Source organism: Bos mutus, chromosome 23 (genome assembly GCF_027580195.1).
Source record: "Bos mutus isolate GX-2022 chromosome 23, NWIPB_WYAK_1.1, whole genome shotgun sequence".
Lineage (NCBI taxonomy): Eukaryota > Metazoa > Chordata > Mammalia > Artiodactyla > Bovidae > Bos > Bos mutus.
Genome location: NC_091639.1, coordinates 21,238,370 through 21,255,750, shown reverse-complemented (window position 1 = coordinate 21,255,750; position 17,381 = coordinate 21,238,370). Strand labels below are relative to the sequence as shown.

Below are 17,381 nucleotides of genomic sequence, written 5' to 3'. Positions count from 1 at the left end.
GAGCCCAAGAAAATAAAGTCTGTCATTGTTTCCACTGTTTCCCCATCTTAAGATTTTGAGCATTGATAGCGTGTGAAATGATTGCAATTGTGCGGTAGTTTGCAACGTATGAGAACATTAAAATGTCTCGGAAGGAACCTGAGAATAGATCACTGGATTTAAGGGTTGCTTCTTATGACATAGACGAGGTTAATTTCTATAGAACATAGACACCTGTCTTCTCCTAATTTAGTTCCGGCCCAGCTGAAGGAAATCTTTCTTCCCACATGCCCACCTTTCTCTCTCTAACGGCACAGTGTCTTCCCAGAGCTAACCGGACTTTGCAAGTTTGATTAGCTTTATCTCCAACTTGATTCCCGTCTACACACGGAGTACTTTTACAGGGGGACATTTCTTGTCCCTGAGCCTCTGCTCGGGGGGATCTGTTTCCTGGGTGCTTCGGATGCAGGTGTTTGGCACTTTCCGAAGAGGTCTGATCAGAACCTCTTCTCCATTTCCTGCGGGTCCAAGTGGCGGAAGAGAGAAGACACCTGGAGAACCGCGAAGGCAAAGGGCGTTCCACTAACCCGCAGCCTCTCTCACCCGAATTTACACTCCTCTCCGGGCCCCTGTAATGAATGTAATGAATGAATGTAATGAATCTGTAATGAATCGGGAACGCCTGCTCCCGGCGCAGTGAGGCCAGCGACCGGCCGGGAGGTGAGTTTTTCTGCTTAGACTGCAGGGACCGCGCTCTCCGCGGCTGCAAGTTTTCGAGGAGTTTCCCATCCGGCTTTGCATTTGGGGTGGATGATAAGAATGAGAAGAAGGAATGAGAAAAGACAGACAAGAGTGAACTGTCTGGGTGAAATGGGAAAGGGAAGAGGGGATAAGAAGTGACCCCGGGCGTGTGTGTCACAGCGGAGAAAGCACGCTCCGGGCAGAGGCTCAGCTCCTTGGTACGCGGGGTTTTCGGCTTAGGAGCCCGCGCGGCGGCGAGGAGGCCTTCGTACCTCGGAGATTTTGAGATGCTGTCTGCATCAAGGAATTGGCGCTGCTGGAGCCGTTCCGCCCGGCCCCTGAGAAGTTCCTGAGGTTACTGGGAACCGCCACCATTTCTACTCAGCCTCCCTGCTGTTGAACTTTGTGCGCTTGGAAAGCTTGATTTTAAAGAATCTGTTACTTCCCAGGCGAAGTATTCGGTACTTTGGTTCGAACAGAGTAGGAGAATCCAATACGACCACATTTGTGTAAAGCAAGCGAACACTTTTTCTCCAGTTCCGACGCGAACTATAAAATGTTCCCCTGTGAGGTCCCACCGAGATTCGAACTCGGATTGCTGGATTCAAAGTCCAGAGTGCTGACCATTACACCATGGGACCTACCGAGAAGTTAAGACCCCGTCCGCAATTATAGTTAAATATTGCCTCCACAGTAGGTTTCCAGTAGCTTCAACCCAGACGAGTTAGATCAAGTTTCACTGAGTCCACGCCGATAATGAAATCTGATGCTTTATTGCTGCTGGGGAAGAAGCAATGGGCACAATATAATTCAAGACAATTCACGCACTCTCTCTTCCGCTTCGGTTGGGAGCATAAATTAACTTTCAGAAGACCAGCAGAGACGGATCCAGGTTTTGTAAAGTTTGAAACTTACAAGAGTTTCTTAAGAAGAACACAAGGCTCTTTTTTTAAGAGAAAGAACAGACATTCTCAACACAAAATTAGATACAGTTACTCCAAGACATATATGATGTATCTGAGGGAAAACTGGAGGAAAAAGAGGCTGCAGTCTTAACTAATTTCCATTACAATATACTTTTACAAGTTTTACAAAAATATATGTTCATACAGGGCGACACTTTACACGGCCTTAGAGGGGGGTTTGACGCCCTTAGTGAAACATGATAAACACCCCTCCAAGGAGCAATTTGGCAATATCTCTAAGAATAATCTACTCAGCAATTTTTCTCTAAAAAAGCCATTCTACAGAAATAAAAATATAGAAAGTTAAAAAATATATCTAAAGATGCTCACTGTAATGTTTTTTAGTATCAGAAACTTGAAAATATGCATATCCATTCAATAGAAATAATATACTAGAAAGAATGGGATTGATATAGGTACACATGTTGGCTTGGCAGTTTCAGGAGAGATTTAGTCTAAGACTAGCAAGCAAAATTCAGCAATTTGCTGAAATGTAATATATAGCATGATCCAATTTTTGTCATAGTTTGTGAATTTATATACTCAGTTTTAAATAGGTTAAGATTTTGTCCTGTTCCCTTTTGTGAGATATAACTGCTTCAGCAATTAAAATTGAAAAATGTACCCCCCAAAATTAATGCCCTCCAGTAGAGGACTTAGAAGTTGTGTTTACTCCGTGCTGACTGCTCAGTGTGGTGGTGATCAGAGCGTGCAGAAAATGAAAGAGTAGAAGACAGAACCCCTGACTACAAGGGATTAATAGTTAGGGAGAAACCACAAAAGATAAATGCAACATCTTAATAGTGACTAGAAAAAGGAGAAACTGAGATGGGGCCATCCATCTCAGTCCTTTTAAGGTTCTGATGACTTGGGCACATGGACAAAATTTCATATACAATTTCATCGACGTTAGCGACTCACTCAGCACATTTACAGATCTCAAGAGTAAGAAGTTTTGATTTCAAGATCTCCAAAAGAAACGTTCTGATTCTTAAAAGTCGCTTGAATCAGAAATGCCAAAATGTGAGTAACTAATAGAGATCAAAGTAGAACGAAAAAGAATGGGAAAAGGAAGACATTCAGCAATTCAACAAATATTCCTCAGGCATCTATTATTTATTGAGTGCTCTTCGCAAGGCCGTGGGGGGCAGACTGGGTGGGGAGGAAGAAGAGGAATTAGGCTGGCACTTGAGATGATTCCTGGGCTTTTAGACCTCCAGCAGAATTCACCGGTGCCTCAGCCTCTTCCTCTTGAAACAGTTTTCTCTTTGTTCACATACATCCATTCTTTGAATATCTTGCCTGGCAGAGCACACTGTCTGAAGGAGCTTGAGCCAGGTATAAATGTTCTGGTCGCCCAACTCTAGCGACTTCTTAGACTCTGAAAACACGTCCAGATTTTCCTTGTTAGTTTTCTGGGGCCAGTTTTCCAGGATTGTTAACAGCATGGCTCACAGAGCCAGAAGTAGCAGGAATAGCTACTGCTGTCATTAGCAGGTAAGCTCACTATATGGATCTTGATTTTCCCCTCCATCTATATAAGGGAAAGAAGGAGCTAGATTTTACATTTCCTTTTTGAGTCTAAATTACGGCTACTGGGAAAGAGGAGAGTGGCTCACATCTAACGTGAAAAGGCCAGGTGGAGCCTACGAATTCGCTAACTGGGCAAGATGCTCTTCTGCTTTTGTTTTAGGACGCAGCGATGAGTGCTGCAGGTCTTAGTGCAGCGACAGATTGTCACCGTGACAAGAAAACCCAGTGCAGCCCCCTCATTAGCTTTACTCACACAGTGAAAACTCTTCACCGTAACTGGGTAACTCGAGAGCAAAGTCTCTGAACAATTTACAGAGCACTTGTGACCTCATGTTCACCGCTCGGATTTACCACGACCACCGAGCTGGTTGCACCACCTGGAATCCTAGAGCGGACCGGAAGTGAGCGCAGCTCCCGGGGCCTGGCTGGAACGAGCTGGGGTCTGAGGCGGGTGTGTGAGACGAGCCACCGCCTCGCCCGGGAGTGTCGCCTGTTGCCCACTTCTCTGCCCACTTCTCGAGACAATACGAGCTCCTTTGAGGGGGAAGTGGCGGAGGGGAGAGGGCGTCTGCGCGGCGGCAATCGGGCCTTCCCCGCCGACGGCTAGCGGTGTGAAAAGAGCCCCTTTCTCTCTCCCCCCATCCCGGGCCTGGGCCTCGGAGCGCCGGTTTCAGAGAGACCTGTGTGGTTTTCTTGTTGGGGATAGTAGACCCAGGCTTTAGGGCCAGAGTTTCCTCAGTTTTCTGTCTCGCAAGCAAGCTGCCGCTCAATTTGTGCTCCTGGAGCTTTAGTGAATAATTCTGAACTCACAATTTCCGGTCTTGTCAGAGAATGGCTTCACTTTCAATGGAATTGATCAAGTAACTGCCCTGTTTTCACCTAAACAAAAAAAAAAATTTAGCTGCGTCTGTAATTTGTCTGTGTCAACAGGATTTTCTTATTAAAAAAAGCTTTCCTGACCAAAGACTGCGTGGGGACCTCAAATAAAATCACACATCTCCTTAGATCCTAGTTGGAGCAAGGCCAAGCTAAGGATGGCAGCAGCCCCTGGGGCCATCCCAGCCTTGGCTGGGCAGGGTTCAGAGGAACAAAGGGAGATTATCAAAATAAAGGTTAAAGAAGAAGACCCTATTTGGGATCAGGCATCCTTCCTACAGAAGAATTTGTCTTATAGCAGGGAACTCTCTCGTCAACGTTTCCGGCAGTTCTGCTATCAGGAGACTCCCGGACCCAGGGAGGCTCTGAGCCAACTCAGGGAACTTTGCCGTCTGTGGTTGAGCCCAGAGACACACACAAAGGAGCAGATCCTGGAACTGTTGGTGCTGGAACAGCTCCTGACCATCCTGCCTGAGGAGCTCCAGGCTTGGGTACGGGAGCACCATCCTGAGAGTGGCGAGGAGGTGGTGACTGTGCTGGAGGATTTGGAGAGGGAGCTTGATGAACCTAGACAGCAGGTGAGAAATTGGAGGTGCCATCTTTCGTGGAGAATTTGAGTGCTGTGGGTCCAAGGTGGAGTGAGTGGAGTTCACTTCACACTGACTGCTGCAAATTTGAATTCTGGGCATTATCATTTGATCACTGGTGTAGATGAATAGATTCATGCTTCTGGGATAACAATTTTTATGTTGGTGGTAGCTGATTCTAATAAGGAAATGGGAAACCAAATGGGAAACCTTGGTCTAGTGCTTGTGAATAAAAAGTATATTTTATTCAGTGACTGTGAGATAAAAGTAGCTATCTCTTCTTATGATGCCCACTACTTTGACCATATATGGAAGCAAATCAGTGTAAGAATATAAGGAATACCTTCTAGGAGAAACAGAGAAGTAGCCTCATTTAATGGAAATATCAGGAAATGGTAAATAATAAGATCTGGGTTCTCTAATAGGCTCTTTCACTAATTAGCTATGTAACCTCAGGTACACACCTTCTTTGGACTTTGATGACTTCATCTGTACAATGAAGAGATTAATTGCATCATTTTCTAGATACTTTTCAGTACTTGGGGTTGTTGGTATGTGAGGTCCATCACACTAGAGGTTATTTTTAAGAGCATACATTTGCCTTTTATGAGTAATTTTAGAATATTATGGGTATTGTCAAACACTCCCATTTCTGTAAGATACTATCCACACATTTATCTGAACTCTTTTTTAAATATGAACATTTTATATATATATAGAACATTTTAACCATTTTATGATCTATTAACATGTTTTTCTGGAATGCAAAATCTTTCATATGAGTCTGATAAATAGGGAAATAAGTCAATGTAATGCTGAAATTGTGTCGGCTCATGTATGAGTTTTCCCTGAAAGTTGATGTTTTGGGCCACCTAAGTAAGAGCATCTGAATCCAAAGTATATGACTATAGCCTAGTACAGCAAGTTGTGAAGACATATGTGTACATACTGCCCATTCACCTCCATATCCTTCCTCTTGGCCCCTGTCTCTGTTTTAGAAGCGCCTAGGTGCATAGTTCCTCCTATTTTGGTGCAATCTTTGCTAAACCTTTTTGTGTTCCAGAAAATGAGCAAGCAAGGGGGGGGTTTCAAGTGCCACAGAAGCGTGCTGGTGATAAAATTTCTGCTGGTGAGCATGAAAGAAAAGATTTAACAAATAAAGAAAAGCTCAAAATTATAAAATGTTTTGAAAGAAATGAAAAAACATGCAACTGAAATAAAAGAGTCAACTTTACGAACAGTTAGAGACAATGCTGGGAAAATAAAAGAAAGTTATCTAGCTGGAACAGCTGCAATTGCTACAAAATTTGTTAGAACAAGGCATAAGGAAATGGAAGAAATGGAACATTTGTTTGAATTTTATACCAAAGAAAGAAGCAATGAGAAGTAGCCTTTCTTAAAATTAAAGAGAAGACATTAGCAATATATATGACCTAAAGAAGAAAGTACAGAAGTGCCTTCATTTAGTGCAAATAGTGGCTGGTTTAGTGGCTTCAAGAACTGCTATGATTTCCACAATATTTAGCTCTCTGGTGAAGCTGTGAGTACAAAGAAGCTGAAAAGACATTTCCCCCAGTGTTAAGAAATTTGATTGACAAAGAAGTATATAACCTAGATCAGGTTTTTAATTTTGATGAAACCACTCTCTTTTGGAGCAAGTGATCTCAAGGGCCTGTATCTTGAAGGGGGAAACAGAAGGTCCAGTATTTAAGATGGTGATGCTGGGTGCAAATGCCAGTAGGAATTTAAATCTAAAGCCTGTGTAATATATTATTCTGTCAACCTACAAGCTTTAAAAATAATTGTAAAGATTAGCCTGAATATCTACTATAAGTCTACAAGAAAGGTTGGATCGCAGGGCAGATATTTACTTATCTTCTAGGTGATGTTTTATAGATGATTTTAAAAAATATTGCAAGAGGAACAAACAACTTTTCTTTCAAAATTCTTGTAATTCTCAGTAATACACTAAGCTATCCTCCAACAGTTGATGAACTTTCTTCAACTATTAAAGTTCTCTTTTACCTCCTAATACAACTACTTTTCTTCAGCCCTCTAATCAGGGTGTGATCACAGTCATTAAAGCTTATTATTTAAGGATAACATTCAAGGTGTTTATTGCATCTACACCAGGTGATGATGCACACACAGTTTTTGAATTCTGGAATTGATAAAGCATTAAACTTGAAATTGGTATTATTATAGAGGCTTGAGATGATGTCACAAAAGCGTACTTGCATGGGGTGTGGTATGATTCTCCCTGATTGCAACTTCCCTGATGGTCCACTGGTTGAGAAGCCACCTTTCGATGAAGGGGACATTGGTTTGATCCCTGGTCAGGGGACTAGGATCTCACATGCACGGGGCAGCAAAGTCTGTGGGCTTCAACCAGAGAACTCTCTTTCAGCAAACTGCAGAGCCCACGTGCCCTGGAGCTGGCACGCCACAACTAGAGAGGAGCCATCATGCTGCAACAGAGAGCATGAGTGCCACAATTAAGACTTGACACGGCCAAAAAAAAAGATTTTCTCCCTGATTTAATTTATGATTCTAAAGGCTTCGAAAACTTCAGAAGAGCTCCACTAAATCAAAGCAACTTATGTTACTCTTGCAGAGGAGGTTGGATTTGAAAAAGCTGAGTGGAGATATTGAGGAACTGCTGCAGTCTCATTCAGAAGCTCTCTGTATACAAGAGCTCCAACAGTTAGGTGCTGAGGCTCAAATGGAAGTCTGTAAGATGATGATACAGTTTGACAATCTACCCCACAAGAGCTTTCTACTTCTCAGTTATCTTCTGCTCTAAGTATGATAGAGAAGTAGTGGCAGTAGATAGATGATAACTTGACTACAATGTAGAATGCAGCAGGATTTCACTTCATGGCATAAAGTCCTATTTGGAACCATGAAATAGCTTCTTTATGAAAGAAGGAAAATATTTAAGCAGAAAAAACGAATTATCTTTTTATAAGCCAGTGTCAGAAAATAAAAACAAGATGATGAGCCAGAATTGTCATTATATATTTTGTAGTTTCACTACATTTCTTGGAAAGTGTGCAAATGCTTGCCCATCTGAACTTCTGATGATGATATCCCTTGACCCTTGCCTCACCCTTTCCTTATACCTCTAACAAGATACCATCACTTTTCTAAGTTAAAAATCCTTAGAATACTTAATATTTTAAAAATACTTAATATTTTTTGTCTAATATGTCTTTTTGTCTATACTTGTAATTTTACTGGAATTTCTGTAGTTTTATTAATATCTCCTGACAAAGCTGTGTAGAATTTAAATAATCTACCCTACAACTTTATTTTCTCCATAAATCCTGTTAGTTTTTGTGTACTTTTACAGAAAGCATGTTGTTTCATGAGTTCATGTGTTATTGCATAGATTCCTATACAAGCAGTCTCTTTCTTCTAGCCATCACACCTTTTCTGTTTCAAATAAACAGTATTGGTTTTTTTTTTTTCCCTTAACATGTACCTGTTACTTTAAAATTTTCCTCTTCTGGTAGGACTTTGTCTTTGGTCAATACTGGGTAATGTTTAGGGTTATGCTCTGATTATATTGGAAAGTTTTTCACATGACTCAGGGTTAAATGTCAAATTTGTATAATTGCATAAATGTTTTTCTATTTTTGTTTTGTTTTGTCTCTGTGTGATTTCTGAAGGAAGGGGAAAATGCCATTGTTGTAAATGCTTTTAACTGCCAGCCCAGTATCTATTGTACACCCCTTCTTTCTTCCATAAAAAAATACTTCATGTTGGCTACACTAAGTTGCTCCAGTCTGTCCAACTCTTTGTGATCCTAGGGACTGTAGCCCATCAGGCTCTTCTGTCCTTGGGATTCTCCAGGCAAGAATACTGAAGTGGATTGCCATTCTCTTCTCCAGGGCATCTTCCGGACCCAGGGATCAAACCTGCAGGAAATTCTTTACCATTGAGCCATGGAGGAGCCTAAAAATCTATGCCCAAAGGGAAAGACTACCCACTCCAGTATTCTAACCTGGAGAATTCAGGACTCTATACAGTCCATGGGGTTGTAAAGAGTTAGACAGGATTGAAGGACTTTCACTTAAGCCTGAACAGGGGTTTGAACCCTGTGGAGTCTCAGATTAAAAGTCTGATGCTCTACTGACTGAGCTATCCAAAACACTTTAGAGCAACGCCTGAACAGGGACTTGAACCCTGGACCCTCAGATTAAAAGTCTGATGCTCTACTAACTGAGCTATCCAGGCTCTCTTAAAAAAAAAATAGAGGCTCAGACATAGTCTTCGTGTTCAGTTGCGTCTAACTCTGTAACTCCATGGACTGTAGCCAGCCAGGCTCTTCTGTCCATGGGATTCTCCAGGCTCCAAGCAAGAATACTGGAGTGGGTTGCCATTTCCCATTCCAGGGTATCTTCCCCGTGTCTCCTGCCTGCACTGGCAGAGGGTTTCTTCACCACTGAGCCACTGGGGAAGCTATCTACCTAACTGTTGGCTATGTACCTAATTAAATGCTTTTCAGCTTTCCTTGTACTAGAGTTGGCCAGGCAGTATGGTTCTGGCCAAAAAGAAATAAGCATATTTTCTAGGAGTTTCTGGGGAAGCTTATATTTTCCTTATAAAATGGCACATATGTGTTTGCTGCTGCTGCTAAGTCGCTTCAGTCATGTCTGACTCTGTGCGACCCCAGAGATGGCAGCCCACCAGGCTCCCCCGTCCCTGGGATTCTCCAGGCAAGAACACTGGAGTGGGTTGCCATTTCCTTCTCCAATGCATGAAAGTGAAAAGGGAAAGTGAAGTCACTCAGTCGTGTCCGACTCTTAGCGACCCCATGGACTGCAGCCCACCAGGCTCCTCCATCCATGGGATTTTCCAGGCAAGAGTACTGGAGTGGGGTGTTTAGTTTGGCCTTTTCCCACTTCCTGTCTTGAACACGAATATGATGTCTAGAGCTATGGTAGCTATCTTGTGACCATGACGTGATGACAAATGTTAGGATGACCACCAATATGTTATGAATGAAGACAGCTCTGGTCCCTGACAACTGTTAGGTATGTGAATCAATGCCAGCAACTGCCCTCCTCTGGATTTCTTAACATATGACAAAAATAAACCCCAATTTGTTTAAGCCACTGTAAATTGGGTGTTATAATCAATTGAGAAATGCATGCATTTCTAATGAATACAGCCATATTTACTCCACTATTTTATGACCAAGTTTCTTATTGAAACTTAAAAAACAAAATCTAGGAGTTATATAGTGAAAGACAAATGACTGTCATAACCGGTTTGAGATAATTTCACCTTTGTAATTTGTTTTTGCCATCCAAAGGCACCCTTTATACTTCTGTGGTAAAGGCTGAATGGAATTCCTCCCATTCCTTCTAAGACCAGGCCCACCTGCCTTGGACTGGTCTCTCAAATGGAAATGCAGAGGAATCAAGAGGCTAGATGTGTGTGGGTACATGGTTGTGGAGGAGGAGGAGTCAGTGATAAATGCATCACAATAAGCCATATCTATATTTTGTTTCATGTCTTGAGTTGTTCTGGTTGTGCTTATACCAACTTTACAGAATTGATAAAATTGTTTAATTATAAATAGTTTCCTTGTCTCCCAGATGACTTATATCTTTCCCTCCAGGACCTCCTTTACCTCAGTTATGGAAAGATTTAGGCAAACTGAGATGCATGCTGTGATACTATATAAAGAAATCTACATAAGACCTTTTATTCTTAAGACCAGAGAAGGGAAAAACTTACCAAAGGGAAATGGCTCGACCATTTATGAACTTTTATTTTAAAAGAAAATTGGTTTCTTATATATTTTGTTCTGTCTGAGAAGAGGAAGTAAGTTTATAACATGGTGTCCAGCTTGGGGAAAAGGAACATGACACATAAATTCCTTAAATCCCACCATAATGTTATAATACATCTTGGCTTTCATTCAGATATCAGTGACGGTTTCCTTTTGGAATTTTCTGGTTTATGTGCAGTTTGGGCTCCAGTATTTATGGACCCAAATTTTCAAGCCATCCCACAGAATACTGACATCCACTGACACCTTTTACTAGACTTTATTTGAGCATCTTGTTCTGCTTGGTGAATATGAATTATTAGAGTTCATAATTCTGACAGTATTTTGCCCTCTGGACTCTGAATCCAGGAATCCAAGTTCAGATTTTGGTGGGACCTGAGGCAAGTCTGTTTTGGGCTTCTCAGATGGCACAGTGATAAAGAACCCATTTGCCAATGCGGGAGACACAAGAGATGTGGATTCGATCCCTGGATTGGGAAGATCCCCTGGAGGAAGAAATGGCAATCCACTCCAGTATTCTTGCTTGGAGAATCCCACAGACAGAGGAACTTGGCGGGCTATAGTCCATGGGGTCGCAAAGAGTCAGACATGACTAAAGTGACTTAGCACACCCGCACACAGTGATCAGAAAAATGCAAATTAAAACAAACTTGGTAACCACTGTTGATGTGACCAAATTTGAGTAAGGATGTTGAGCTAGTAGAATGCCTGTGTACTACTGATAGGAATAAGTTGTTATGACCATTTTGGAAATATCAACCGAGTGTAACCATACTCCATGATCCAGCAAACCTACTACAAGGTATATATCTTACAGAAACACATTCAAAGACATGCAAAATAATATTCATAGCAGCATTATTATAATTGCCAAGAACTCTAAACAACACAGATGTCCATTAAAAGTTGTCATGGATGAATACATCATGGTGTATTTGTATAACTGAATACTATATAATAATGAAAATGAATGAGCAAGTGCTACATTCAACAATATGGATGAATTTCACAAATATAATGTTGAGCAAAAGAACCCAGACAAAAGTAAGTATATATTATATGATTCTGTTTCTGTAAAGTCCAAAAAGCAAAATGAATCTTTGATGATAGATGTCAGAGTAGTAGATACATTGAGTGAAGAGGGTCGGACAAAAGTAGCTGATAAAGTTCTGTTTTTTTAAATGAGTAGTTCACTTTGTGATGTCATTGAGCCCTACATTTATGAGTTATGCACCTTTTTCTAAGTTTATAATACTTACCATAAAAATCATATTCAGAAAAATGTTTATTTCTCATTTGATGTCTCCTGCATGATAGGCTAGGGTGCTTGATTATATGAACATTTTTAGATTCAAATGTCATATGAATGAGAAATTATTTTTGTAAATCCAAGGCCCAGTGAGGGAAATTTTAAAAATTAACCAAGTTAAGAATATTTGGCAAGGCAAACTATTGAAATGTTCTATTTGAGTGCAATATGGCTTCTACAGGGATCTTTGCAAGAGAGTGGCTTTGGCAGGGATGTGAAATGGCCAAGCTACTTCCACTGTAAGTGGCACACTTAAAGAATTGGAGTCAGGGAGAAGGCAATGGCACCCAACTCCAGTAATCTTGCCTGGAAAATCCCATGGATGGAGGAGCCTGGTGGGCTGCAGTCCATGGGGTTGAGAAGAATCGGACACGACTGAGCGACTTCACTTTCACTTTTCACTTTCATGCATTGGAGAAGGAAATGGCAACCCACTCCAGTGTTCTTGCCTGGAGAATCCCATGGACAGAGAAGCCTGGTGGGCTGCTGTCTCTGGGGTCGCACAGAGTCGGACACGACTGAAGCGACTTAGCAGCAGCAGCAGCAGCCATACTCAAAGCCTCCAATTGTAGAGTTATTTGTGTTCTTTTCACTTTAAGGTATATTGCTGCTGCTACTAAGTCACTTCAGTCGTGTCCGACTCTGTGCGACCCCATAGATGGTAGCCCACAAGGCTCCCCCATCCCTGGGATTCTCCAGGCAAGAACATGGAGTGGGTTGCCATTTCCTTCTCCAATGCATGAAAGTGAAAAATGAAAGTGAAGTTGATCAGTCGTGTCCAACCCTTAGCGACCCCATGGACTGCAGCCTACCAGGCTCCTCCATCCATGGGATTTTCCAGGCAAGAGTACTGGAGTGGTTTGCCATTTCCTTCTCCATTAAGGTATATTAAATAGCTATAAATCAGAATTCTGGTTCTTAGGAGGTAACAGCTCCTCCCCTCCTTTTAACTTTCATTCTTACTCAGTTTTAGAATTAATCATGGAGATGTGATTAGTCCCAGAGGCTGCTATTCTCTTAAGACAGACTTGGGAAGTTATTGGCTGTTGAATACTTATTTTCATTAATGGACCTACTTTCATTAGAATAGAATAGAATAGAATCTACCTAACACATCTCTCTCCCAGTTTACTTGTTGCTTATATGATTAACAAATATCCATGTGTAGAAATGAGTAAAAGATCTACAAGTCAATGAAAACTCTCCTAAACTAAAATAGTACAACACACTGTAACACAAGTTTTATTACTTTTTTTTTTCTTTTGGTGAATGGCACTGAAGCTTTAGACTTCATCTGGTAAATTATAGGCAAAGACTATTTAAAGAAGAAGCTATAGTAAGCTGATAACACAAATAATGACATTAAAATGATTGAAAGGCCAGACAGAAACAATCTAGATTACTGATAACAAACTGTGCCAAACAGTTGGCTGTTAACCACCTTCCTGGATTATTACAAGATTTTCTTATTGTCCACTGACTATCATTTCTAGACTTAGCACAATCAGACATTAGACTGTAACACAGTCCAGATAGACATACCTATTGAATGTTATGACAACTGATTCATAGAATTATATTTTACAAAGATTTAATATATCAACTTATATACAGGCTGAAGGAGGAATAACATTCAGTTCAGTTCAGTTCAGTTGCTCAGTCATGTCTTGACTCTTTGCGACCCCATGAATCACAGCACGCCAGGCCTCCCTGTGCATCACCAACTCCCAGTGTTCACTCAAACTCATGTCCGTCGAGTTGGTGATGCCATCCAGCCATCTCATCCTTTGTCGTCCCCTTCTCCTCCTGCCCCCAATCCCTCCTAGCATCAGGGTCTTTTCCAATGAGTCAACTCTTCGCATAAGGTGGCCAAAGTATTGGAGTTTCAGCTTCAGCATCAGTCCTTCCAATGAACACCCAGGACTGATCTCCTTTAGAATGGACTGGTTGGATTTCCTTGCAGTCCAAGGGACTCTCAAGAGTCTTCTCCAACACCACAGTTCAAAAGCATCAATTCTTCGGCTCTCAGCTTTCTTCACAGTCCAACTCTCACATCCATACATGACCACTGGAAAAACCATAGCCTTGACTAGATGGACTTTTGTTGCCAAAGTAATAGCTCTGCTTTTCAATATGCTATCTAGGTTGGTTATAACTTTCCTTCCAAGGAGTAAGCGTCTTTTAATTTCATGGCTGCAATTTTTTTGGAGCCCAAAAAATTAAAGTCTGACACTATTTCCACTGTTTCCCCATCTATTTCCCATGAAGAGCTTTAAATATGTTCTTACTTCTGGTTTCCCAAGAATATGGTAAGCAAATGTGTAACAAACAGTGCCATATAGATAACTTGGAGGTAAACATGTTTATATGTATGTATTTGTGTGTGTGTGTTTATCTATCTAGTATCTTGGTTCCTAATTCCTCAACCAGGAATCGCAGTCAGGCCACTGCAGTGAAAGTGCTGAGTCCTAACCACTGGACCACCAAGGGATTCCCAAACATGCTTCTATATTAAAGACAGTGTTTATTTAAAGTCAGTGGCAATAACTTTCACTCTCCTCTTTCACCCTCATCAAGAGGGTTTTTAGTTCCTCTTTGCTTTCTGCCATTAGAGTAGTATCATCTGGATATCTGAAGTTGTTAATATTTCTCCCAGCAATCTTGATTCCAGCTTGTGATTCATCCAGTCCAGGATTTCCATGATGTACTCTGCATATAAGTTAAATAAGCAAGGTGAAAGTATACAGCCTTGACTTACTTTTTTCCCATTTTGAACCAGTCTGTTGTTACCAGACATGGAACATGTCTGTTGTTCCATGTCTGGTTCTAACTGTTGCTTCTTGACCTGCATCCCTATACAGGGTTCTTCCAAATCTGCTCCTGCATGTGCAAATTCAACCAACCAAGGATTGTGTAGTACTGTATTATTTGTTATTGGAAAAAAAATTGCTTTGTAGATAGACCCCCTAAGGGTCAAGCCAATATTGTCCAAGGATCAACTGTATATTTTGGAGACAATAGGGTGAATTTAATTATGACACGAGTACTAGATGATTGGTGTAAAGCTAAAATAATATTTTCTTTTCACCCAACACAGTTACCCACTTTGATTGGCTTTTTCCCCCTGCATCCATACATAACACAGTCGGCTAATGTTTTCCACATTTGGTCTAAAACAACTGTCCGATTTCTTCCTGGTTTAAATAGTTCATTAGTCATTATTAGATAATTTCACCCCAAATATTTACTTTGATTGCTCCTACTGAAACTCATTTACAATTTTCTCCCAGTTATCACAATTTAGGGAATATTCCTTTAATGTGCTTCCATTCTTAGTTCCCAAAACAAAAACCATAGGTTTGCATATCAACTCCTGTCTAATTTCTGTTGTATGGCTCTGACCTTATTTGTTCCAGCATTTTTTATTTCTCTTCTTACTCTATCTAGCACTCCTCTTAAGAATTCAGTGAAGACTTTTTCTTCTTATATCCTTTCCATTTCAATAGAAAAATGTTTTAAGGTTTAGCTATGGTTTATGCAGTGATATTATTAACATTATATTAATTTCCAAATGTACCTATTTATCCCCAGGTCCCACAGGGCACATATGAGCAAGCAGTTCCAATGGAAGAAAAGACTCTTCTGGATACTGCAAAGGAGTCCTTAGGTACCCATCTCCAGTCTATAGAAGACAGAATGGAATGTGAATCTCCAGAATCACACCTCCTTCAAGATAATGGTGAGGATAATTTAGTCTTTGGAAAGAGGATGAGATTTGGGAGAGGGAAGGGCCCATTCATTGAAAGGTTATCAAACTTTATTCCATTGACGCTTCTAGTGAATATAGCTGAAGGAAAGGTCAACCAGTGTAGTGTAATGCTATTAATGAACTTGACTTAAGCAATCAAACAATAATGTAAAAAATAATTGAACACAGTATTTTTCATGGATAACTTGCAATGGAATTAAGTACCTGTGGATAGATAAATCAAAGATGCCTCTGTATATAAATGTGGATCACTTGTCAATATAGCCATGGGTCCCATTTCTATAGCCTCTGCTCCCCAATTCTTGTTACATATGGCTATTTAAGATTGGAACTATTACTTAGAAATCCTACCGAAGAAAATGGAATTTCTGAAGTCCATGTCCACTAGAGATCTAAGGACTATTAACAGTGTAATGTGTGGTAGAGGCAGTGGTGCAGGCTGGCTTGGTTCTGGAGCACCTGTCTTTTCCAAAAGGCTTAATTGATATCACTTTTTCTTTTCTTATATCCCTAGCAATTCCATATTTTCTGCTTATCATAGACCTACTAATATTGATTGTACTAATTTCTGAAGCTCATATTCTCTTGGTTCTCATTTACATTGCCTTATATTTCTTTCTTCCCCCTGGTTTATCCTTGTTTACCTTTATGTTCATGGCTCCATAGCATGATACAAAATGTATCAGTGTGGAAAGAAATACTATCTATATAATGGTCTTTTCAGTCACACTTTGAAATAGCACTTTTCAGGAGTGTTGTCATCTTCATTATAAAGCTAATTAACAAATTTTTATCCAACACTTTTTTTTTTTTTTTTTTTTTTTGGCTGCACCCCAAGGCTTGACTTGCAGAATCTTAGTTGCCTGACCAGAGATTGAACCCAGCCCTCAGCAGTGAAAGCACCAATTCTAAATCACTGGACCACCAGGGAACTCCTTATCCAACACTTTTCTTTGTAATAAAATGTTAGATAGTGGAAGAAATACTAGAAGGAAAAGTGATCCCTGCTTCTTTAGAAACTTATAGTCTTGTCCGTTGTACATATGAAACAGTGAAAGAAGAAAGTACTACAGTGCTAGTTTATGTTATTGATAAATTATATCTTCAAGAAAGGAGAACTCATTGTAAGCTTAAATGATCAAGGAGGTCTTGTTGGAACAACTGAGAGTTAAATGAGGCCAAAACACAATTCCGAAGCTTTGGAAATTATTAACATTTGAGAATTATTTCAATTTACCAGTTCAATATTTGGTATGCAAATTATCAAACAACTTGAGAAAAAGTATTTTTTCCAAGCATCTATAGGACTTTCGAGGTTATATGCTAATTCCAAATTATTCTTTTTGATTTTTTCAAAATAGCTTCCTTAAGACTAGCCAAATTTGATTTATTTAAATGTTTCTATTATTATGAATAGTCTAAACATTTATTTTAATATCTTATATTAAACCAGAGATTTTTCACTACTTCAGGTTTGTCTGCTGCTCTTTCTTTATCAAAATCAGTAGTAAGGGTATTTATATTGGGTTTATAGCTTTACAAGCACCAAAATGGAGCTGATGTAAATATATGATATTTCAACTTAAGCCCCAGATGTTGCTATACCAGCTAACATGACTGAATAAAACAAAATGTGGTATAGTCTGAAACTTAAAAAAAAGACAAAAACACCTATTAGGACTTCCTTGATGGTTCAGTAGTTAAGCATCCATTCCCTGGTGGTCCAGTCCCCTTGCAGTGGAGTCAGGGAACTAAGATCCACATGGGAACTAAGATCCCTTATGCCATGGAGGAACTGCTGAACCTGTGGGCTCCAGAG

At 40.4% G+C, this 17,381-nt stretch overlaps 1 protein-coding gene and 2 non-coding genes across 3 annotated transcripts; 1 reads left to right on the top strand and 2 right to left on the bottom strand.

Moving 5' to 3' along the window:
• Positions 1–1,289: 1,289 nt before the first annotated feature.
• On the bottom strand, positions 1,290–1,361 carry TRNAQ-UUG (transfer RNA glutamine (anticodon UUG)). Its single transcript has one exon. It is a non-coding gene; the product is annotated as a tRNA-Gln (tRNA).
• A 2,309-nt stretch (positions 1,362–3,670) lies between these two features.
• LOC138985016 (SCAN domain-containing protein 3-like) lies at positions 3,671–15,949 on the top strand. Its single transcript, XM_070361114.1, has 2 exons — positions 3,671–4,672; positions 15,385–15,949. The coding sequence occupies exons 1-2, from the start codon at positions 4,253–4,255 to the stop codon at positions 15,691–15,693; spliced, it is 729 nt and encodes a 242-aa protein (XP_070217215.1). The 5' UTR covers positions 3,671–4,252; the 3' UTR covers positions 15,694–15,949.
• On the bottom strand, positions 8,848–8,920 carry TRNAK-UUU (transfer RNA lysine (anticodon UUU)). Its single transcript has one exon. It is a non-coding gene; the product is annotated as a tRNA-Lys (tRNA).
• Positions 15,950–17,381: the final 1,432 nt, after the last annotated feature.